The sequence below is a fragment of the Mytilus trossulus genome, chromosome 8 (assembly GCF_036588685.1).
Source record: "Mytilus trossulus isolate FHL-02 chromosome 8, PNRI_Mtr1.1.1.hap1, whole genome shotgun sequence".
NCBI lineage: Eukaryota > Metazoa > Mollusca > Bivalvia > Mytilida > Mytilidae > Mytilus > Mytilus trossulus.
The window spans coordinates 34,841,636-34,866,293 of record NC_086380.1 but is presented as its reverse complement, the minus strand read 5'-3'; the positions used below and the strand labels follow the sequence as shown (position 1 = coordinate 34,866,293).

Below are 24,658 nucleotides of genomic sequence, written 5' to 3'. Positions count from 1 at the left end.
TATTTTCTCCTTATAGACGGAATACATGTATAACAGTCACACAGGAATTTACATAGAATGTCAATCTAAAAAATTATACATACAAACAATATATGTCATAAATGTTAGTAATCTGACACATGAAATAAAAAAAGAGTTTCACCAGCTTAGTTTAAAAAATCATTAAAAAACTGATTTCTACTAACCGGTTATTATAAGTGACATACAAAAATGTACAGATTAATTTAATACACTATTTAAAACAAAAATTTAACAAATTAAAGTATCAAAATTAATAATTAAAGTTTCAGTTTTCGACCAAAATAATAATTCCATCTTTTACAACAGACTTAGCAAGAACAGATGCAGGGTCTGAGAAAAGAGGTCTGTAAAGAAGACAAAAACTGGTAATAACATATTTGAAGGGGTTTACCTAAATATCCACTAGTCTGAATCCCCAACTCAGCAAAAATCATTGAATCACAGCTATATTTAAATAAAATGGTGAAAACAACTTTGATGGTAAAACATTTGACAAAGATAAAACACTTGATGTATATTAATACAATGAATGTGATATGTGAGAATTGAAATTTTGCCCGTTACCCTCCAATATGTATTTTTGGCCATATTTGTTTTATATTCTGTACAAAAAAATCGAAAGTGATTGTAACAACATAAGGACCACACTGGGCTCATTGACACCACTAATTAGAGTCACTATCATTTTGGCGCGACCTTTTCTTTCTCAACTTTTGGCGTATTTTTGAACCTCTGAATTTCAGATCTTCTTCAGAGAAAGAATCTTGTGGTTGACTTCTACTCCTTCTACTCCTTCTTTTCTTTTTAGCTTTATTAAAATTGTTCAAATCAGAATTATCATCGGAGTCATGTTGTATGTTCATACGTTGAGATTTTGATCGTTTCTCTTCATCACTATCAGAATTTATTGTCCAATATTTTGTTGGTGCTTTTCGTCTTGGGGAAATAGGTAGCAAAGAAGGAGCCATAGAATACTGTTCATCCGATAGGTTTTCTTCTAATAAATCAGCCACTTTTTTCTCTGCTTCAGGTTTCTGTATGTCTTTGTCTATGTTGAGCAATTTTTCTCCGTCATCTTTAGCCTTAAACAATTTATCTCCATCATCTTTAGACGTAAACAGTTTGTCTTCGACAACTTTAGCCTTAAACAGTTTATCTACATCATCTTTCGTCTTTGACAATTTGTCTTTATCATCCTTAGCCTTAAACAACAATTCTTCGTGATCTTTAGCTTTCAACAATTTAACTTCATCATCTTTAGCTTTCTTCTTTTTCTTCTTTCTGGGTTTCTTTCCTTTTTTGTCTTCCTCCTCTTTGTCTGTTGGCTAAAAAACAAAAATTTACAAATGAATTAGGAGTTTATATATTTAATCTGTAAATCTCAAAGAAAGAATTCATTTTTGGGTGGTTTAAAATTATATCAAGATTCGTCCGATACTGTCAATAAACATACATTTGAGAATTGAAATGAAGAACATGTCAAAGAGACAAAAACTTATAAAAAGAGAAGACAACAGCTCAAGGCCACAAACACAGCGAGAAAAGGTGCGCATTCGGCGGCGGACTGCAGCTCGACAAAACTCGAAAGTATATACACGAACTCAAATTCGAAAACAGTCCAAGACTACAAAAAGGGCAAGATGCTTCAAAAACACCGCAATCGATGTCAGCATAGAAATAAGAAATGTAAAATGGCAATGATACATTAATTAACACAGGACTGTCACATGTTGCAGTTAGTCTCATGCCAGACCCCAATAAAACTATTTAGACTTTTACTGTTATCAAGTATGGAGTTTCATCTGCATAAGTAAAAAAAATTGCTTGTGGGTGTTAATTCCATATGCATAGTTGCATGAACATATCATTGTCTATTTTAACTTTATAGACAAATGTTAAGGTTTTTCGTATACAAGTTTAAGAAGAACATTCTGAACATCAACATTGCTTATTTATATATCCCCCTTTTCCTTCATAAAATAATTGACCACTTGACGTTACGGAAGCACTTTTCAAGCAATTCTTCTTCATTCAAAACAATGTATAACGAGGATCTATCAACTTGAAGTTGTTATTAAAAACAATAAAATTTGATATAAAAAACTCTTTGAAAGTGATTAAATTTTATTTGTTATTTATCTTAACTTAAACCAACCCAGCTCATCTTGGCTATTAAACATAACACTTTTTTGATAATATTTCTGTTGCAATGACATTATTATGTGAAATGACGTATCAACAGTAGTTTAACCTTATCTCAAAGCTTGTTTTACAAATGATTACCACTGTCTCCTTTATAGATCCTGTTTTCGATAACTGTCTGCGGAGAGTAGCCTCCCCTGTTGTATTTGGTCTGGACACACTTTCAAATAATCCTGCCTTGGAAGTTTCTCGGGTAACTGTTGCTTGTTCATCATCAAACAATTCCTCTTTTATCATCTTATACAACTCATCAATTCTAAAAAAAAAATAGTCAATTACATTTAGTATCATATTGTTCTTACACAAAAGTCTTCATTTCCTCATTCGACGCAGTAATACTAACAGAAGCAACACGATATGTGTCACATATTGAGCAGGATCTACTCACCTTGCCGGAGCACATGAGATTCTCCGCCATTGTTTTTTTTTTTTTTTTTTTTGGTTCGTGTGGTCATTAGTTCTTATATTGTGTTATGTGTACATTGGGTTTTTTTTTTTGTTTGATTTTTGCCGTGGAATTGTCAGGGTTTTTTTTAATTCTAAGTTTGAATATGCAGTTGGTATCTGTTCCCACTGTTTTTATTTGCATCATTTAACCAGCTTAGATACCAATCAAAAAGGTAAATAATTAATTTATTTTTAACTTTAAATTTTCACTGGTTGATTAAAATTAAAATATTATAATTTAGTCACATTTCTTACTGATTAATTCAAAAATTAGAGTAATTTTTTTCATATGTTACAGTTTTTAGTTGTATGTGGTGTTTTTAGACCATTGACTTAAAGCAACGTCATTTTGACTGATGAGTCTTGTGTAGACGAAACGCGCGTCTCGCGTAATAAATTATAATCCTGGTACCTTTGATAACTATTGAATCTCATCGGCAATTAAACCATAACTCTCTATTTTTATAAAAATAATCCAACATTTCCGATTAATCATAATCATCTAATCGCATGACAGACAGCAAAGTTTTATGTATAATATCAAACAAAACACAACTGGATGTTTGGTCTTCTTACCTTTTCTGCATACTAAGGTTACTAATATCTGTAGAACTTTTAGCATCAGCTTTCTTTTTCCTCAAGTAGTTAGATAATTGTTCTTTCTCAAACAGCTGTAAATATTCTAAATGACGAGAACCATATTGACGACCTGAAAATAAAAAGGGTAACAATTAAAACACTTTTATGACTGTCTCGTTTAGCCCAATATGAGTTTCTTCAATCACTTGGTGTCTGTTGTACGTTAACTGTTGCAAAATGTGTTTCTCCTCATAAGTTTCCAGGCTAATTATAATCAAAATTGTCCACAATTATGGGATAGTATAAAAGAGAATACAGTATATAGCGTGTGTTTTAACTTGATAACTGTGACAATTCATTCCAGAACGAATAAACTATTAGAATAGCAAGTTATATCTACTTTCCATGTTTGCTAAGATTCAAATGGGAAATATGAAGCTTTATCATAAAAATAAACACTGAAATAAAGATAAATATGTTGATAAAAATCTGTATTTGTTGGGCCCAAACTCCAGCTGAAAATTTGCCAGTCTCCAGTTGTGACTTGACAACTGTGTCACAATGAGTAATTGTACTTAAATAAAATGTAATCAAATTTTTGCCATGTTGGACATGAGAACATAAAATTCAAGAGAGAAAGAGTAAAACTAAAAATGTTTTAATAGTTATCAAAGGTACCAGGATTATAATTTAGTACGCCAGACGCACGTTTTGTCTACATAAGACTCATCAGTGACGCTCATTTCAAAAATATTTATAAACCCAAACAAGTACAAAGTTGAAGAGCATTGAGGATCCAAAATTCCAAAAAGTTGTGCCAAATACGGCTAAGGTAATCTATGCCTGGGATAAGAAAATCCTTATTTTAAGCAAGACAAGTAAATCTTCTAATTAATTAACATAGCAAAAATAGCCAGACAAGCTCCTTCATGTGTTTGTTCCCATAAAAAGATGATTTTTCAATAGAGGTTTTAGCTTTTATCATAAAAACTTCAATAGATAGAAACTTCAAGAGGCAAATAATCAATGGTTAATTTGACTTGCCCTTAAATGACGATTTCGACTTTTTTGTTATTTTTTACCTAGTTTTTTGAAAAGTATACTTCAAACTTTAAACAGCAAAAAGGAGCAAAAACAAAAAATCTTTAAATAAATCTGTCCTGATTTTTTTTTTGAATTAAAAGTAGATTATAGCCTACAAATTTCCAACACCAACATTCTTATTGCATAATCAGCATTGTATCAATTTTATGCAAAAATGCCTGGTGACCAATAATAAGCACTCAGTCAGGCTTTGTGGTGCTCTTTTTTTTGGGACACTGATCAATTTTCATACTGTATTTTTTTTATTAAGTTTGGAAATTAGTTTTAATTAAGCAAACTATCTCAATCATGCAAAGCTTTGATTCCTTGCATGACTTTGGTTATAATCTTTTACCATTTTTTGTTTATGAGCTCTTCATATTTTGAATTAGCTTGGGACATATATTTTCATATATTTCGACCTCAAATATCACTGAAGAGACATTCATTGTCGAAATGAGCATCTTGTGTAGAAAAACCTGATTTAACTTATTCAGAAACCAATGCATTCATATATTCATTATTGAAATTTATAATTGACAGACCAAAATGAAAGAATAAATATTGCAAACACAGGAAAGGTTGCATACAAATATATATGTCAGATGTCAGAATGCGAGTTTTTATTATTGAAATGTTCACCCAGTCGTATATCTTGCAATATTGACAAATACAATACTTTCTGAATTTAAAGTATTTTTAATCTTTTTTTAGATTACCTGGCGTATTTAATAATAATCCTGGTACCTTTGATAACTATTTACACCACTGGGTCGATGCCTCTGCTGATTGGACGTTTCGTCCCCGAGGGTATCATCAGCCCAGTAGTCAGCACTTCAGTCTTGATATGAATATCAATTATGTAGTCATTTTTATAAATTTCCTTTTTACAAAACTGATTTTTTCGAAAAACTAAGGATTTTCTTATCCCTAGCACTGAATCCTCAATGCATTTCAACTTTTCATTTAGATATAGGAAGATGTGGTGTGAGTGCCAATGAGACAACTCTCCATCCAAATAACAATTTAAAAATTAAACCATTATAGGTTAAAGTACGGCCTTCAACACGGAGCCTTGGCTCACACCGAACAACAAGCTATAAAGGGCCCCAAAATTACTAGTGTAAAACCATTCAAACGGGAAAACCAACGGTCTAATCTATATAAACAAAACGAGAAACGAGAAACACGTATATATTACATAAACAAACGACAACTACTGTACATCAGATTCCTGACTTAGGACAGGTGCAAACATTTGCAGCGGGATTAAACGTTTTAATGGGCCCAAACCTTCTCCCTTTTTCTGAAACAATAGCATAACATCACAACATATAAAAACATACGATAAAATATCAATTAGCAGACTTAACTTGTTTGGTTTAATATCTATTTTGATGTGAGCCGCACTGATGGATCTTATGTAGACGAAACGCGCGTCTGGCGTACTAAATTATAACCCTGGTACCTTTGATAACTATTTATAAATGATTCTAACTGATCAAATTCATACTACAAATTTTGTCTAATGACTCATTTAATTTAAAGCAATTACAAAATTGTTGTAGTGTAATTAAGAATTAAATTGACCAAATAACCAAACTCCAAGGAAAAATCAAAACGGAAATTCCATGATCAAATAACAAAATAAAATGTTAAAAATCGCTTGCGGTTATTTTCAGAAAAAAATAAACATATTTTTTCATTACAAATTTTATTAATTTCCCTTAAATAGTACAAAAATCATTTAAAAAAATCAAATCGTGTTGGCCCTAGGTGACTTTTAAAATGTAGATGTTGAAAAAGCTCCAAATTATCTCCCTTTGGTGCAAAGGTGCCATGTTTTGGCATTTAAATTGAAATATATTTTTTAACTCATCGGTGACCTTTATGTTTAGTGATGTTTTCGAATAAGCTGTTCAGGAACTAAATAATTGTAAAATTTTAGCGATTTCTGTAATTTAGTTCTTTTTTATTTTGAAATTACCGCTATTTTTTCTCTTAGTTCAACAGAAAAAAGCGACATTAAAAAAAATGGATGCTTTTTTGATGGCAGATTGTGAGCGTAAATGAACGGTGACCCCTTTTTTTATTTCATTTTTCTATTAAGTATAAGATAAAGTTCATTTATAGAAAAATATAGCGAATTCTTATATTAGATAAAAAAAAAAATGATTTAGACCCGCGAGCCGTCATATCAAACGATCGGTAATATAAATACCCTTTTTAGATTACAAACAACAAATACAGAATTGTGAAATTGATCCATCAAAAAAAGATATAATTTGAAAGCACTTAACATTGTAAAACTGTTTTGATTGTATTCATTGCAATGGCAGTTACATATTTATGTTAATAAGCTAGAAGTATTTAAATATTCTTGTCTTGAATATTTTTAACATTTTCTTTCAACAGAAAATGGTACAATTTTACGCACACTAATACCATACAATATCAACCGTGAGTCACAGTGTCTAACGTTGTTACAAACGGTTAAACAGAGAGGCGAAATATATCTAAAGGATATTCCAACTCATTTTATTAGTCGAAATAACAACGAAATGACTAGAAAACAGATAAAATAGTCCCATCTTCATGATAAGTTCTACCTTAATATTGTTACTAGACTAAAAAGTTATTTTCTAATGTCACAAAGCATTGATACAAGCATTACACAGTGACTGAGCATGCAGAATGAAAGAAAAAATTAAAAAAATTAGTAATACAATTATAGTAAAGCCACATGCATATGCAGTCTGATATAACTCAATATACGGTTACTCACAAAAGTCTGTAAAGAAGGATTAGAATTGAAAACAAACGCTCAATCTCATTTAAAAATATTTTAAAAAGGTTCAAAAGAGTTTAGATGGAATGAAACGCTCTCTCCATTGTTAGAAAACACATTGTAAGACGGTTTTCAAGAAAGGCAAACCAATTTCAAATGTCAAATTACAGACATTCGTTTACCAAATTCCCGCATATATGATTATTAAATATATATGACAACTGTTAGTGGGAGTTTTTTCCATGAGAGGTGTTGAAATTCAAAGGCGTTAAAAAGGCATTCAAACACATAAACTCGTTGAAACTCACATGAAGCATTGTGAAAAGTAAACACATAGGAGCAGCTAATTAAAACTTCTAAACAATCACTGTGTTAGTCATTTTGTTGTTGTTTATAAGTCAAGATCTAAGTTATAAAGTAGGATCAGCATATTAAATGTCACAAAATCATGGTATGCAATTTTAATTGATGATGGAAAATGAAATATGAATATGAAAATTAGGATTATGGACAAAGTAGCCAACATTTTTCATATTACCAGAAATTAGCTTACCCTCTAAAAATTAGAAACAAAATGTCAGACCTATCCGAGGTTTTTAAGAATAACTATAAGGCAACAGTATACCATTTTTAGTTTTCTAGTATTGATAATGCTTTTTCTTTTCATTTACTCATTTGTGTTAATTTTTCACAAGTTGTCGTTACTTTCATATATATATCATAGCCAAATTTTAATTAACTTACGCATGCTAAACTTATTGTTTCTTTTAGATTTGAAGTGTTCGACACCAAAGATTATTTTTTTTAGAGTTAAAGGGATGGACGACAAATACAAATATGTCACAAAAGAAAAGAAAAGTATGTGGTTTGCTACAGTTTGAATGTTAATTATATGCATTAGATGTTTTCACAAAAGCTTCAGTTTAAAATGTTCGTAGATTCTCTGATATAAAGCTTTATTGGTCCTATTGAAAAACGAAAAAATATATAAAATGGCTCCTTTGCGTTCTGAAGTTATGAAAATAATATAACTCTAATATAAGTTTCTCCGGTTTATTAATTATTTCTCTTTTCTATTTTGATGTTTTAAAACGAACATTTTTTTTAATAATTTTACTTTAAGACCAAATTTATTTTTATTCAATTTGTTTTTTTTAAGTTACTGTAAACAATATATAAAAGAGTAAATAATAGCACTCATAAACCAAATTTGACAGTCATAAAGTAAGGATATCCTATATCTCTGAACGTTCTATTATTCCCTTAAGAAATATACTTTAGGTTAGAATTAGATAATTTATGTTTTCTGTAACCGTGCTCCATTATCATTTGTACGGTATAAATACCTTTAGCTTTCCTGCAACAAGAATGTCTAAAAATCCATTTGAAGATCAGATAGATGTGAATAAAAATACTGAGCGGTGGTACTAGTGCAGCTTTTGTATCAAATTCCATCACCAGTAAATACATCTGATACTTCCATATTCTGTTGGAATTAACCTCAACTTCTTGGAAAACATTACTGAAAGGTAATAAAGTGCAAAATCTTAAAACTCGATCATTACATCTGGTTTTTCTAAATGATGTAAGAATGAATATTGGTGAATCTTATATTGTCATGGGTACCAATTTTAGCGGATTGACAAAAATTGTATTTTCATAAATATTTAATTTTGTAGTTTAACTGAAATTGAGAATGGAAATGGGGAATGTGTCAAAGAGACAACAACCCGACCATAGAGCAGACAACAACAGAAGGTCACCAACAAGTCCTCAATTAGACTTCCTTCATAAAATTGAGAATGGAAATCATGGTGAATTTATGTCCATACAAAAACTGTTGAACAATCAATTTCCTGTTTCACTACTTTTTCAATAAAATACCCAAAAATTGGTATCTTATTATTAATAATGAATTCCCAGTATTATTGGATTATTGAATGTAAGTTGTATGAACATGTTTATCTGGCTCCAATAAAGTACGTTTATAACTTTCAGGCTGTGTAAGAAGTAATCTCTTCTTCCTGGAAAACAGAACTGAACAGCTCTAAGAACAATACTAAATGTGTTTCCGTCTCCTGGAATACGTAACCGAAAGGTAAACCGCCATATAAAAGTGTCTTGACCACTCAGGGGGGACATGATGCTTTACATTATATCAGAAACATCCTTGTAGAAATATGCTCCAGACCATGATAATGTGGACCTTATTGAAGTAGTCAGTAAAGGTGATCTTATAAACAGAGACAGGTGTCAAAATAAAAAGAAAATTGCATAAGAACACATATATAAGAGAACGATTGTATTCGTTATACAAACAGTCTTACCTGTAAATATAAGATGATACTAAAAATGAACCAATTCCAATCATATCACATCTTCTTTACATATTAGGATTGTTTGTGCACAATCAAATAGCATGTATATATCGATGTGAAAAACATTTTCCTTAAAATTACTGAAACAAAAGTTTTACCTGAAAATGGCTATCAGCAAGTTCAGCAACAGTACATTTCCAATCATCAAATAGGCTGCCAGGAATACTGGAACTAGCCAGTGATGTTTTCTACAGTACGTATGATCAGGAACACCATTATCAGTATAATTATCCATGTCAACCATACCAGTCGAATTGGTCATATTATAAATGACTTGGATCATACAACTTTCGTCTTCTATAAATAGAATATTTCCAATTATTTTGTATGACTTTTAAAAAACATTCTCGTTGTCCTTATTATTGGTGAGTTTACTGTTTTCTTTCTACTCAACAATATAAACAAAGGTTTGATTTAAAATATAAGTTGAATAATCTCGTCATTTTATCTTACACTGAAGTAAAGTAAACTGTACAAAATTTTCTGTTACAAAATGCTATTAAAGTCAGAGCAGTCTGGTATGCAGCACTTTTCCACAGTATCAGTATAGGTTGCATGAAAGGAGTTTCGTGATATCACCTTTCAATTAGAATTTACGTGCAAATTTGATAGTTAAAATTTTACATTTTATGAAAGGTTCTGATCTTTACTTATGGCAGAGGGTATCGTGGAGTTTTCGTATTAAAGGTTGGAGGCACTCTGGTTTAATTTAATTTGTTTTAGTATCTTATAAAGTTCTGTACTACTTAAAATTAACATTGACGAATGACCAATAAATATGAGGCGAAGGACAGATGATACCTGTCACACAGAAATATACACCTTAAAATCATTCCATTAAAAAGATCTAGTTGACCTACTGCCAATAGTATTTTAAAAACAGACACAGTTATATGACTCAAACATGAAATTAGGCTTAAGTAAGTTGAACGCTGTTTGACGGACATGTAGAAAAAACTCATTCACCAAATATAGTTACCTCCTACTCATATTAATTGAGTAATCTACAATTAAAGTAAAACTTTTTTTTTTTCAAACATTTTTTTCAAGCAATTGCTGAGCCATCAACGCACATTGACCATTTAACATATAGAAACTTAGAAACAAAAGGCATACAAACAAAGTATGTAGCATTCAGGACTTCTTGTTTTTGAAATATATAGCTTAATAAAAAATAGTTTACAACGCCGGTGCCAGATTACTGTTTATGATGTTCTCCTTTTTGCAGTAAGAACAACGGAACATATTGAAAGAGAGAGCTCCTATATGTTCTGATACAATGTCTATCTACAGTATGATCACACAAATTAAAATACCTGTTATTTCGTCTAAGAACAGTTCTCCATAAAACTGCCAGTATGGAAAATAAATGACATCTGTAAGTATCCTCCAATCAGATTGTCTCTGACGAAACATTAATCCTTGACTCACTACTCCATAAGCTACCAAGAATATAGTCAGCACTAAAATAAACATCACTAATTCCAAAATCTAAAAATGATAAAAAAAAAAAATGAAATTTGCAATTTTTTCTATTACTTGAAAGTATACCTTTATAACGATATATTCAGAGTACTAAATGAAACTGATTATTGTATGACAAAAACGCACATCCTAATGTTTCAAGCCTGCTATACCGACCATGGTTGACTTTTATGTGGAAGGTCTTTAATATGAAAATCTTAATGCAGTAATCACATTACAAAAACCAGTTCAGGTTAGATGAAGCCTTGTCAGACAGATATGTTCCTTCCATGCATAGACTTAAGCTTATTCAATTAAACATGATGTAAACATTATACACCTTTAGATCATGTAATGAAGTTATCCCATGCATATGACCTATTGCTTATATTATCTAAAATCAAACCTAATCACTAAACACTTAAATTTGACAAGTGAAGCATGAAAATGTTAGCATAAAATCATTCTATATTCCTAATATAGTTGACCATTTGGTAATAGTTTCTTACAAAAAACTGACCAAGGACAAATGAACCATGAACATGAACAGGAATCTGATATATGGACACATCATTAAACATGCTTTAATGAAATTATTGTTCAAACTGAAACAATTAGCTATAATTTCAAACAATGTATACAGCATTCACCGGTAAATAAGCATCCCTATATCTTGCATTTTGTGTCAGTTGTCTTAATAAAAATCAAAGATACATATTTAATACTATTTATGTGTACTATAGATTTTAACTGCAAATCATTTATAAATAGGTGAATCAAAGCATGTTTAAATGTACTTTGAATGCAATACTATTTCGTGTGATATCAATTATCGTGGATGTCAGGGTCATCGGTGAATCAACACAAATTTAGATGTCAACAGTACATATTTTCTATAGCCTGGTATGCGGAATTTCGTAAACACCGCATAATCAGATACATATATCCACAAACATATCATGTTTCTTTTATCCATAAACAAGAATGTGTCCCAAGTACACGGACGCCCCACTCACACTATCAATGTCTATGTTTAGTTGACCGTGACATTGGTGTCAGAAATTAGAAAGATCATACCATAAGAAACACATATACTACGTTTCAGGTTGGTTGAACTTCAACTTCATCAAACACTACCTCGACCAAAAACTTAAACCTGAAGCGGTACAGAAGAACGAACGAAAGGACGGTAAGACGGACGCACAGACCAGAAAACATAATGCCCCTCTACTATCGTAGGTGGGGTATAAAAAAAGGAACTCATGAAACAAATGAATCACATTATTCCTCTTATTTGTTTTTTCGCATAATTAATATTGTTTATTAGTCAACATAGTCGGTAGATGTTTTAGTCACATCATGCTTAGATAACTTTTTTGTTAATTTGTTAGTCACAAGAAGTTTGAATGGATTTGCTTTCAGTTTAGTTTGGTCTATCAACATACCATTTTTTTAATCATCACCATTTTAGGTCCTAGTCTACTGTTTACAGTATAAACCTCCAATACTCTTATATAGAATACAACAGCATTGACACAAAATATGGACTTTGCCTCGTCGGCATAAGTTCCTTTTAAATGCATGAGAAAGGCTACTATGGCTAAAACACAGTTTCCAATGTCTAGAAACTTCAGCAGTCCAAACCAGTCTCTGATGGTACACCATAGAGTAGGGGATGGAAATGCTAGACACTAAAACAAACGAAATGCATGTGATTGATATGATGTGTTAAATATTAATCAGTGTTAACGGGTAGCAAAGCCATTCTTTCATTGAACTCAATTTTTAATATAGATGTGTAACTTATAGAGGTTTTTTTTAATATTACCAAATATCATATCATTTTAATGGACATGTCTGAAGAACATTTGCTTTTAACGGTGGAAAATGCATTGTTGCATTCTCTATATTTTATCACTAACACACTTTTATAATTTGTTTTCTACTTTGTGCTTTGATTTGAGATTTACAATGTGGAAAATGCCTGATCTAAAATAGTTGCTATCAAACAAATTCTTTCTTTAATTCAGTAAACACACACTTACCATTGTTAAGTAAGTATGTCTACTTGAGTATTACTTAGTCAACTTTGCAATTAATTGAGATTTTACTGTTGATTCATTATTGTCGTTGAATACCAATGTTTCTGGGTTTCGTTGGTACATGTGAACCACGAATTCAAGTGTTCAGCGAATGACAAATTTTCAATATAATTTACGTATGCAAGGAATCTAATACCCGAGAAAATGCAAGCATTCCTCAATCCATAAAAATTGATACCCATGAAAAATAAATGAATCACTTGACATAACTGACATCTATATTAATAAAAAAAGTTTTATGTAGAGTGACTTACTGTGTATGCATTGTCTATAATAAATGTAGATATCCAAACAATACACACAACTTCTATAGGTGTTACATAAGCTAACCGGAACTCCACTAATACAAAATATGTAAAAAGCCCCAGAAACACTAAATACATCAACTAAAAAACAAATACAAAATATGATTATTACAATACAAACATCAAAACATTACATGAAAAATGAAACGCAATACAGATTCAGACACATCAAATACATCAAAATACTGAATTTTATCTTTTCATTGATAGGGAGATACGTATTTCACACAACTGTAAACGTTGTTTTTTGTTTGTGTTTTTTTTTTCAAATACAGTTTTTCTTCAATATTGTTTCTTAAGGGTGTACGCTTCTGAGGAGCCAAAATTTCTAGCATTAAAGTTTTTTTTCTTAATCTGATTTACGTGTTTATAAGACTGTAAACAAATAATTGCTGAGAAAAATAGCATATGGTGGTGCACTTCTTTTTTTGACACGGTCTTTTGAAAATACCCAGTTTTAAAGATTTTTCCATTGTTTGTTAATTTTTACATATTTTTACGCTTTTATCGTGTAAACAATCACCGTTCCACAATTAAACTGTTTTCGTACTTTCATTATAAAAGATGAGGTGGACCAGTCTGAATAAATTTTACTTTAAAAAAAATATAGGTAGGTGTTTATATAAGAAAATTTTATCATATTTTGATGCTGTTTTGGGTCAAATTTCCATGCTGTCAATGTTGTAAGTTTGTTATTCATCTCAGTTTTAGGAAAAAATGCATATCATTTGTATCTCTCACCCATTTACTCCAACGTTTGGCTAAAAAGACTGACTTGATAGGTCGTAAAATTTGAATGGTGGATTACTCAAAAACTATTTATTGTAGATACACATTTTTTTAGAGCTATGTTTGATTATTATCATTTTAAAATCCATTGATATTTTCCACTTCTATCACATGTTTTGGAAATAATTCAAGAACGCGATTTCAATGAGGCCTTAACGTCAGAAAAAAACATACTTAAGGTGTTGTTTTTTTTTCAATCTATTTAAGAATCGATTTTTAAACAACCGTTTAAACTGAGTTTTAAAAGAGTACAGGTGTGACACCCTGCATTGGTTATCTGAATAAGGTAAGTAATCATGGAGTGTGGGTTTGCAGCTATTAATTAATAATTTTTTTAAACCAAAGCATGTAATTTATAGCGAATGCGTCTTATAGACAATTGAACACGTTTTTTTAAATACAGCATTTTCTTCTTTATTGTTTATTCAAGACGTTTAATTTTTTTAATCTATTTGAAATTCGATTTTCTTTAAAAGCAAATATTTTTTTACTCATTCTAATAAAAACAGTATGTGTGACATTCTGCATTGGTTAGCTGAATAAGGTTATTTATAATAAGTGTGGGTGTGTATCGATTAATTAATCATGCCATTGTCATCCAGACAGGTGCTAAGTTTGAATGAATGAATGAATGACTTAATTCTCAAACACTAGAACATAGCTACAGGGCAAATAACAGTTCATATATAATACATATTGTGTTTTGCATGGGTGAATACAATCAACTATATATGATATATGATTTAGATACAACAAAAGTATTTTAGTTCCTCTAATCAGGTGTGCAGATGCTATTTATCGTACAAATCTACACAATATTTTAGTACAACAACATTTTCAGATAAGAGTTCATGGTCATAATTACAATTTCAACAGTTTTTTTATACAATAGTATGGTAACTGTTTCTCCCACAGTGATAAAAAACTGCTAGACGTAATGCATAGGCCATATTTGAAGATCTGGTGAAGTGACCAGACCTTTCCGATCTCGGTATATTTTGGCCCTTTCATGTCTCTAAAGGCAATCAATGATTGTAAGGTTATGTAAATTACACCCTGTTATAATTAATGGAGAATATTTTACAAGTTAACAAGATAATTTAATGTCATGTGTGTTATCAAGAAGGCAAAAAGAAAAAGAAACCATCCGTAGTTTGTCATGTAAAGAAAAAGGGTATCTCCCAAGGTCTATATAAATCATGAAATTTAGACTCGAGTGTTTTGGTGTTAAAATAGGCCCAAAGCATTTCAGGAACACTCGTTCAAGTGAATCAGGTTTTGCATAATCCAAAAGTTCAGACTCATAAAAGAAGAATATGGATAAAAGCGTTAAAAATAGATGTTCATTAAATTTTATATTAAGTATAAAGAAAATTCACCAACATTTCAAACATGTCTGGCAAAACTTTTTTTAACACATAAGTATTTATCAATGTTCTGTTTGAATACTGTAACCAGAGAGGCCTTAACGCAAGTTGGTCTATGAGCATAAACTCTCACAAGCATTGTAAACGAGAACAGAAATCCAAACCAGCACAAAAGACACTGGCATAGCGAGCAAGTTGAGATTTGTAAACACTGTTAAATTGTGGCAAAAACAACTCACCATAAATCAGTCCTTAATTTTCAAATATAAAACTGTAATTAACAAATCTAAGAAAGGACTGTTGTTATCGTTTATATTTGATTCATTTAAAGTAATCTCTTTTGGTAATTTTTGGCAGCATATTAAGAAAATATATTTTTTTTACAAGTTTTAATCAATATTCAATAATAAAACAATTCTGTTTTTCTCAAGTAAATACATTAACTTACCGAGTGGTACGTAAACTTTGCTATTGGTGAAGTAAGAAACGTCAGAAACTTATGAGTAGGTGACATCCTGTTGTCTCCAAGTTTGTCTATATCCAGGAGTGGTGTTGCTGCCAGGAAGGGGAACAAGCTCACCAGAAATACCTTTATAGAAAATAAGTACACATGTAAAACCTAACAGCCACCAAAAATGTCTTAAGCATAGACAGATACAGTAAATATAGAATTATTTGTAGGTTTTCTTTTTCTGAGCACTAGCGTTCTATTATTGCACCAACCATATGACTGTTGAGCCTTTTGCATTACTATAAATTCATTTTATTATAGCAAAAAATGAAAAAGTAACATTACATGTATCTGATTTGTAATTATATAACTTCGCATTGTGTTTAAGCAGTGTTTTTCTTTTATTTACCTTATGTAAAGAATGTTATTAAATTTCATTTGTATGCCAAGAATTCGCACATACTAATTATCTGAATTGTCAATTAATACCAAACTAGGAACTTGACACATATTTCACATGATCGGGAAATAAATGGACAAACCCGAGTACAAATCCTCATGATCATAATAGCAATGCTGCACTGAGGTGATCTAACCTTTGTTGCTTAAAAGGTTGTGTATTACATTTTTCAATACAGTTAATTAAGGATTCGTTTTTTTCAAAATATGCTTTTATGTCAGTCAATTTTTAAATATCTAGGCTTACCTTTTGCCAGGAAGACCCTATTCCCCTCTTCCATGTTGAACTGATAGAATTCTGACATACAACTGATGCCAAAAAAGTCTGACAAAAGAATAAGAATATTTATCATGTCGTGTCAATAGCTGTTACGAAGTAACTTTACAATACCAAATTAACTGTTTTAAAAAGCCATGGAAGGATAGTGTCTCATAAAGAAGGTAACAAATTACAATCATGGCTCTATGCTTGTGCATTATATCATTGTGTTATTGTGCTATTGTAAATTTGTGTAGTCTTATCTTTCATTTTTGATAATTTGATTTTCGGTGCAATATGTGTAGCAGGATTTGATTAACATTCCGAAGCACCTGAAATCCACCTTTTGATTTTAGGGGTTTGTTTATTTCATTTATAAGATTTAAATGTGTTAGTGGTACGCTTGATTCATGGTCATTCTGTCCTCATGAAATACTTTTTTATGGAATAGCCACGATCATTTTATAGCTGGGGTTTATTTGTGTTGGATTTTTTTTTCGACTTATGAGTTTAGATATCATTTTAGTATATTTTGCCTTACTTTAATTGATGTAATATTTACAATGTTTGCAACCTTGCAGAATGAATTGTGTACAAGCTAACTACATGATTATTCCCCTTACCTGATTGTCAGCAGAGGCTGCCATCTGCATACTTGTCATATTACTCCACGTTGGTGATCTCCTCTCAGCAATCATCATGGCTTTGGTAGGATCTCTAGAATGACATTCGTCTAGTACGACTGATGCTAATTCGTCAAACTCTCTGTTCAAAAATAAAAGGATGGATTCACAACTAACATAACATGGCAATAATTATAGAAAAGTATGTTTTGCTGTGAAAAAGATACTTTTTATGGAAATTCATTAGATGAACACCATGTTCAAAACATCAAGAGACGAATCTATGTCAACTAGAATCGGAGCAAGCATTTTTCAAAATCAAGACATCAAGAAAATGTGCTTCTTAATTCTAGAAATGAAATACGTCCCTCAAAATATGGCATTTATTTCTAAGATATATCTATGAAAAAGTATTCCTACTACTGTAACATTCATGTAATACAGAACAGACTCAAAAAGCATTCAAACAGACAAATAAAATCACAAACTGAAAACCTGAAACATGCACTTACTATATGGTTGTCAGGTTTAAAATGATTAAATTTTCCTGAAATAAGTTGTTGTTTTCAATATAATTCAGAAAATTTAAAAAACGGAAAAATCACTAGTCATTTATAAATGTAACTTTATGGATGCTGTTACAGAAAAGATAAAAATGGACAAACAGAACTTAACACATTAATAATAGAGAATACTAAGATGCTAACATATTCAGAGCGGAGAATAAAGAACAAATAGATGATGAATAGAAGTTAAAAAAAAACCAAAGGACCCCTATCCTATATTGGATAAAACACAAAATACTTTATCTCTATCCACTTACTCTTTATATGCTAAGACTTTATTTTTGACAGACAACTCATTTCTGTGGATATATTTGGCTAAGGAGAAATGTATTCTGGAAGCTGCTACTGTACTTGTCACTGGTTCACCTCCCATCTTTAATGCAAAGTTGGCCATCTGCTGTCTGAATATAACGATTAATTTGCACTTAAAATCATTACTTGCTGCACACCATTTGAACGGGGACATGTTTGTGCATTTAAACTGTTGTTTAAGTATTGTTAATTCAGAAATTAATGTAATATCTTTATTGATACAAACAAATGCGACAAAATCAGTTTTTCAATTATAAAAACTTACAAACATATCTTCGGCAGTGATTTCCCTATGATAAAGTTATGTTCTCGCTTGAATTACATTTAGACTATTGCCAGAAGTCAGCTTTTAACAATGATAAATACACTCAATTTTAATCATTTTTCTAAGTTTATAGTAACGTGAAAATAACCCCTTCACAACAATATGGAAGATTACAGAGATTTATTCATCTTAGTTTGGAGCACAAAAAGACCAAAAAGTATTATTTAAACGGTCCTACAACTTGCCTTAGTTGTAGTACTGACCATATGAGCAATTGTTTGTATGGATACCTAAAGTGTCCTGTTTGACAGTAAATACATCTATAAAAACTTACCTACGTAATAGTGCTAACCAGATAAACAATTGTTTGTATGGATATTTAAATTGTCCTGTTTGACGGTAAACACATCTAGTAAAACTTACCTAAATAGTAGTGCTGAACATATGAGCAATTGTTTGAATGGATGTTTAAATTGTCCTGTTTGACGGTAAACACATCTATTAAAACGTGCCTAAGTTGTAGTGCTGACCAGATAAGCAATTGTTTACATGGATATTTTTAAAAAAGTGTCCTGTTTGACGGTATATACATCTCTAAAAACTTACCTAAGAAGAAGTGCTGACCAGATAAGCAATTGTTTGTATGGATATTTAAAGTGTTTAGGTTCATTCTTATTTCTTTCGTTATCAATATCAATATCATTATCGTCATTATCTTTTTCTTCTTCCATGTCATAATCAAACTTGTCCATCAACAATACCACAATGGCTGACAATTTCTGCATGTTCATTTCTTTATGTTCGCCGATGCCAAGTTTAATCATTAACTTTTTTAAAGGCATGTTATTTATATCTATTTCGTTCAATGCCTAAAAATGATAATTTACAAAGTTATGTTTAATATAAATAACTACACACATTTTATAAGAAAACTATCAATATAATACCATATAACACTAATTGGACATTGCATTAGAATATCTAGAATTATTGCCCTGTAATTTGAAGACACATGTAATGCCAGTTATCTACTGTCCAAAATTGACAGGCAAAAATATCGAAGACGTTGTCTGACAGATAAAGAAAAGTGCTCATATTTACTACCGAATTAGAATATTTACCGGATTTGTAATGACATAAGCAACACGACGGGTGATATATGTGAAGCAGGATATGCCTACTCCTACGGAGCACCTGAGATCACCCCTAGTTTTAGGTGGGATTCGTGTTGTTTATTCTTTAGTTTTCTCTGTTGTGTCATGTGTACTATTTTTTGTCTGTTTGTCATTTTCATTTTAGCCATGGCATTGTCAGTTTATTTTCGATTTATGAGTTTGACTGTCCCTCTGGTATCTTTCGTCCCTCTTTTACAACTTATTACAATAAGGCTGCTGACAATATATGAAGTTATCAAGTTTGGTAATACATGAGGAAACTTATTTTGGTGAACTATATATTCGCATACCAATATATGTAACAAAAAACAAAAAGGCGCATGCCAAACAAAGTATTCTATAGGTATGTGTTTCAAAGATCATGTAAATGTACTTTTCATATACACCTTTCTTGTTAGTTAATTTAATTTATTTTATAATCAGAATAAAATATTACCAAGTCATAAAGTTTTAACAATCTTTTGCTGGTGAGAAATTCTCTCATCACGACTCCTCCTTGGTTCAGAATTATCTGTACAAATTTAACATTATCACTTAATATGGCTGTCTCCATCGTCTCATCAAAACTTCCTATAAAATAGTGAAATAAAATGTATCAATGTATGGAATGACCGTTTCAGAAATGTTATTGAATATGCTTCTTATGTCATAATTACAATCCCATTCTCTATTCACGAATATGACCTACCGAAAAAGACTATGTATTTACCGAGTTGTTTTATAAAATGTGCAACACGACGAGTTTCACATGTGAAGCAGGATCTGCTTACCCTTTCGGAGCACCTGATATTATCCCAGTGTTTGGTTGGGTTAGTGCTGCTTAGACTTTAATTTACTATGTTGTGTCGTGTGTTCTATTACTTGTCTGTTTGTCTTTTTCTTTTCTAGTCATGGCTTTCTTAGTGTTTTTTTCCGATCTTTGAGTTGTCTGTCCCTCAGGTGTCTTTCGCCCCTCTCGGACATTAAGGGATCATCAAATAGTTATCAACGGTACAAGGATTATCATTTACTAGTAATACGCCAGACGCGCGTTTCGTATACATAAGACCCATCAGTGACGCTCAGATCAAAATAGTTGTAAAGCCAAACAAGTACAAAGTTAAAGAGCATTATGGACAAAATTTCAAAAAGTTTTGCCAAATACGGATAAGGAAATCTATTCTTGGGATAAAAATATCTTTAGTTTTTCGAAAAAGTCAGAGTTTTGTAACAGGAAATTAAAATTACCATATAGTTGATATTCATGTCCAACCCGAAGTGCTGACTACTGGGCTGGTGATACCCTCGGGGATGAAACGTCCACCAGCAGTGGCATTGACCAAGTGGTGTAAATAGTTATCACGGGAACCTGGATTATATTCAAATACGCCAGATGCGCGTGTCGTCTACATAAGACTCATCAGTGACGCTCAGATAAAAAAAGTTGTTAAGCCAAACAATTACAAAGTCGAAAAGCATTGATGACCAAAATTTCAAACAGTTGTGCCGAACACGGCTAAGGAAATATTTTCCTGGGATAAGAAATACCATAGTTTTTCGAAAAATTCAGAGTTTTGTAACAGGAAAATTAGAAAAAAATACCATATAATTGATATTCAAATCAACTCCTAAGGGCTGACTACTGGGCTGATATAGTTCACCAAAACCATATACGCATCGTGATACAATCCTTAGTGGGCCATTCAAGGAAAGAGGTACAAAAATCAAAATTTTTCAAAAAGTCTAAAAGATGTGCGTAGTTATTGGTTGCAGACTTGTGATCGATGAAAAGTAAAATATCAAAAATAACAAACTCCAAGAAAAATCCAATAAAACACTGTTTCTTTTCCTCGTTTGATTGAGATGCAAGCTATACACATGATAGCATTATTTAGGAAAGTTTGTGGAACTGTTGAGGATAGTGTATCATTGGGCTGATGTTCAAAACTTTATGTTAAATTCAGATATAGTCAGTTCATGTTGGAATCAATTTCATAAACTTGTGGTGGAATTAAAGTTAGTATATTTATTTAATGTTCGTTAAGAAATGTTTCACAGATGATTTATATTTTAAAGCTGTGCCAGTTGTCATTTATTCCCTATACGTGTAAAACAAACCTCTACTCCACAAAGCATCTTCCCTGAATATTTCTTCTTGTGCTATGTCAGCCCTGTCCCATTTCAGTGCCAGTTTTAATCTTTCTAATCTCTGTTTTTCTGTGACTTCACCAGCCTTAGCTTTAATAGAATTTTAATGGTAAAAGAGTTCTATAGACAGAAGTGACAGTAAAGGCTGTGTGTTTACCATGACTTGTTTTACCTTAATCATGTATTAACTTCCTGTAGGCTATTTATTTGGGTACAACACAAACAATGCGCTCGAAAAATATTCAGATATTCGGATATATTCCTACAATGCAGTTATCCCTAAAATGATTTAACTCTTCAAATAGTTTGTGTGTATCTAGTGTGTAAGGTGTCCCATAAAAAGAATTAAAATATCTTGCCAGACGTCATAATTAGTTTGACTAGTGTGTATCAACCTTTGGGTTTTTTTCACAATCAAAATTGCTTCCTCGTGTTCGTGGCGTATATGAAATCACAAAAACTGTTTACAAGTATTTGAAGTAATCCTTAACATAAACTCATATTACTAAGATGACAATGATGATTTGATCACATTTAGCCATTTGTTACCCTTTGGTAGCAAAATATATTTCTTCATGCATGTTTATTGGATATTGTCATCCATTACATGAATAAATTATTTATTAAATGTAGAAACAAATAGATATACCTTTTAGTAAAATCTTCAGTATTTCATTATCAAGTTCTTCGTTTTTGTTTATATGAAATATACTGATCTGAAATTAAACAAATAACTCTTACAAACTAATGATTAAATCAGCCAAAATTATTATAGTTGATACATTGAACATCATGCAGTTTGATATTTTACATCACTGGGTCGATGCCTCTGCTTGTGGACTATCAATCCACTAGGGTATCATCAGCTCAGTTGTCAGTATTTCGGTACTGACATGATTTAACAAACTTTTCTAAAATTGTCTGTTTATAAATTTTGAAATTATTAAGAAACTTAGGTTTCAACTCGTTCATGCAAAATTGACTTTAGATGAATTTGGCTATCAATTTAAGTTATTTTGGTAATATAGCTCTTCAACGGTTTCGGTACTTCTTCATCCTCGGATTTCAAATGTTTGGCTTTGAGCGTTTCTGATGAATGTAAATCCAGAAAAGCGCTTCAGACGCATTAAAATTATTAAACGTGTCTATGACATACAAATGATCTTAATTTCAACAATATCGATCAGAGAAGAAGCAATCTGAAACCATTATGTGGCATAAATTGTCCTCTACTGGTTAAACATTTTTTGTATTGTTTCAAAATGCTGACTAAATGGTTAATTTGTAATACTCTCTACATAAAAAAAAATATCTCCCGGTGCACATATTAACAATGAAAATGTTTTTAAAAAAGTAATGATAATTATTAGCATGAATTTTCTATTTTCAATGACAATAGATCAGTAAAACAAATCCTATGAGTTGAACATTTCGGCTGTGTTCCGCTCTTCTTCGTGCTGTTGTCTCTTTAACATATTCCCCATTTCCATTCTTAATTTAAGAATTAAAACGTTATCTGTATCTTTTGGTTGATCAATATACAAAATATAAAAAAATAATATCTCCTTGAATAAAAAAAAAGTATAAAAATAAAATAATTACTTCTGGATATCTTTCAAGTCCTAAGACAATAACTCACAAATCATCTGAACTGAACAATACTCAAATTTAATCTATAACTTGTCATGGTTAAATAATTGCATTAGGTGTATGTTTCATTATAACACTTTATTCTGATTGGCTAACTGCACATCACGTGTTATTCAGTAAGCAATTGCATCACTCAATAAAACTTTTCTTTCATGATAACACGTGGTCCCACAATAAAGTGCATAGGTGAATAAAATAACAAATGACCGTGCGCACATTTTTAGAATGAAGCGCGGAAAAATATACTTCGGTCAACGCTATTACACCCCAATAAATTTACAAAAAGAAGCATTCAATTCTTAAATAAATGCTACAGTAGTATAAGTCAAAAATGGATTAAACGAAAACAAATCCAGTTTCAAATTAAATAGAAATCGCGGGGAGCGCATCAATTATAAATAGGAAAACAACGGAAGAACAGAAACAGTAATCAATGAAATACATGAAATATGGGAACTTTAGATTAAAAATGTTCACAATTTTGCTTAAAACCAGGTTTAATCCACCATTTTCTACATTTGAAAATGCCTGTACCAAGTCAGGAAAATGACAGTTCTTGTCTATTCGTTTTTTAAGCGTTTTGTTATTTGGTTTTGCCATGTGATTATGGACTTTCCGAATTGATTTTCCTCTAAGTTCAGTATTTTTGTAATTTTACTTTTTGATAGTGTATTTGATCATTAACAAGCTTTTCCAAGTTATTGAAACCTTAAAAACTTACACCTCAGACTAACAACGATTTTTACTGTTAATAAAAGGTCATTTATCTGCAAAATACTTTCTAAATTTTGATCCATGTACTGTATTTTGGTCAAAACCAAGCTTCTGTCAAGATTTTCTAAAATTCCATGAAGGTTACACAAAGTTATTGATGTCTAAATCAAACTTTAACTATAGCATGTATAGACTAAACATACAACTTGACGCCGGTCGACATTAATGGTCGCTTTGTCTCGCTTTCATGACATCAATGTCACAAGCACGATAAAAATCAATACAAAAATAAAATAGGTCAGTCAAACAAAATTATGGAATCCCTCTCTGGCATAAAATTTTCGTGAAAAGAAGGTCGTCTGACGTACGATTTCTTTTGGTTATTAATCTAAACATGTAATTGTCTAAATCTTTTTAACTATTTCAACTTTTGTTATAAGTGTTTGTATATCCGTATTTGTGAAATATGTTCATCACACTAAAGTTACGCTTAGACGAACAACATAGTTGCTTAATACTGGTTACCAGAAAC

At 31.2% G+C, this 24,658-nt stretch overlaps 1 protein-coding gene across 1 annotated transcript in view; it reads right to left on the bottom strand.

Annotated features, from left to right (window-relative positions):
* Nucleotides 1-582: 582 nt before the first annotated feature.
* Nucleotides 583-24,658, bottom strand: part of LOC134680890 (transient receptor potential cation channel subfamily M member 3-like) — a 38,492-nt gene continuing 14,416 nt past the window's right edge. The window contains exons 11-26 of the mRNA XM_063540170.1: nt 22,412-22,478; nt 21,733-21,852; nt 20,072-20,205; nt 19,067-19,329; nt 18,141-18,284; nt 17,318-17,459; nt 16,683-16,760; nt 15,974-16,114; nt 13,319-13,450; nt 12,408-12,653; nt 10,815-10,989; nt 9,597-9,795; nt 8,467-8,642; nt 3,247-3,379; nt 2,305-2,479; nt 583-1,346 (exon numbers count right to left, since the gene is read on the bottom strand). Of these exons, the coding sequence (XP_063396240.1) occupies nt 687-1,346; nt 2,305-2,479; nt 3,247-3,379; nt 8,467-8,642; nt 9,597-9,795; nt 10,815-10,989; nt 12,408-12,653; nt 13,319-13,450; nt 15,974-16,114; nt 16,683-16,760; nt 17,318-17,459; nt 18,141-18,284; nt 19,067-19,329; nt 20,072-20,205; nt 21,733-21,852; nt 22,412-22,478 (2,985 nt within the window). The 3' untranslated portion in view covers nt 583-686. The remainder of the gene's footprint in view (nt 1,347-2,304; nt 2,480-3,246; nt 3,380-8,466; nt 8,643-9,596; nt 9,796-10,814; nt 10,990-12,407; nt 12,654-13,318; nt 13,451-15,973; nt 16,115-16,682; nt 16,761-17,317; nt 17,460-18,140; nt 18,285-19,066; nt 19,330-20,071; nt 20,206-21,732; nt 21,853-22,411; nt 22,479-24,658) is intronic.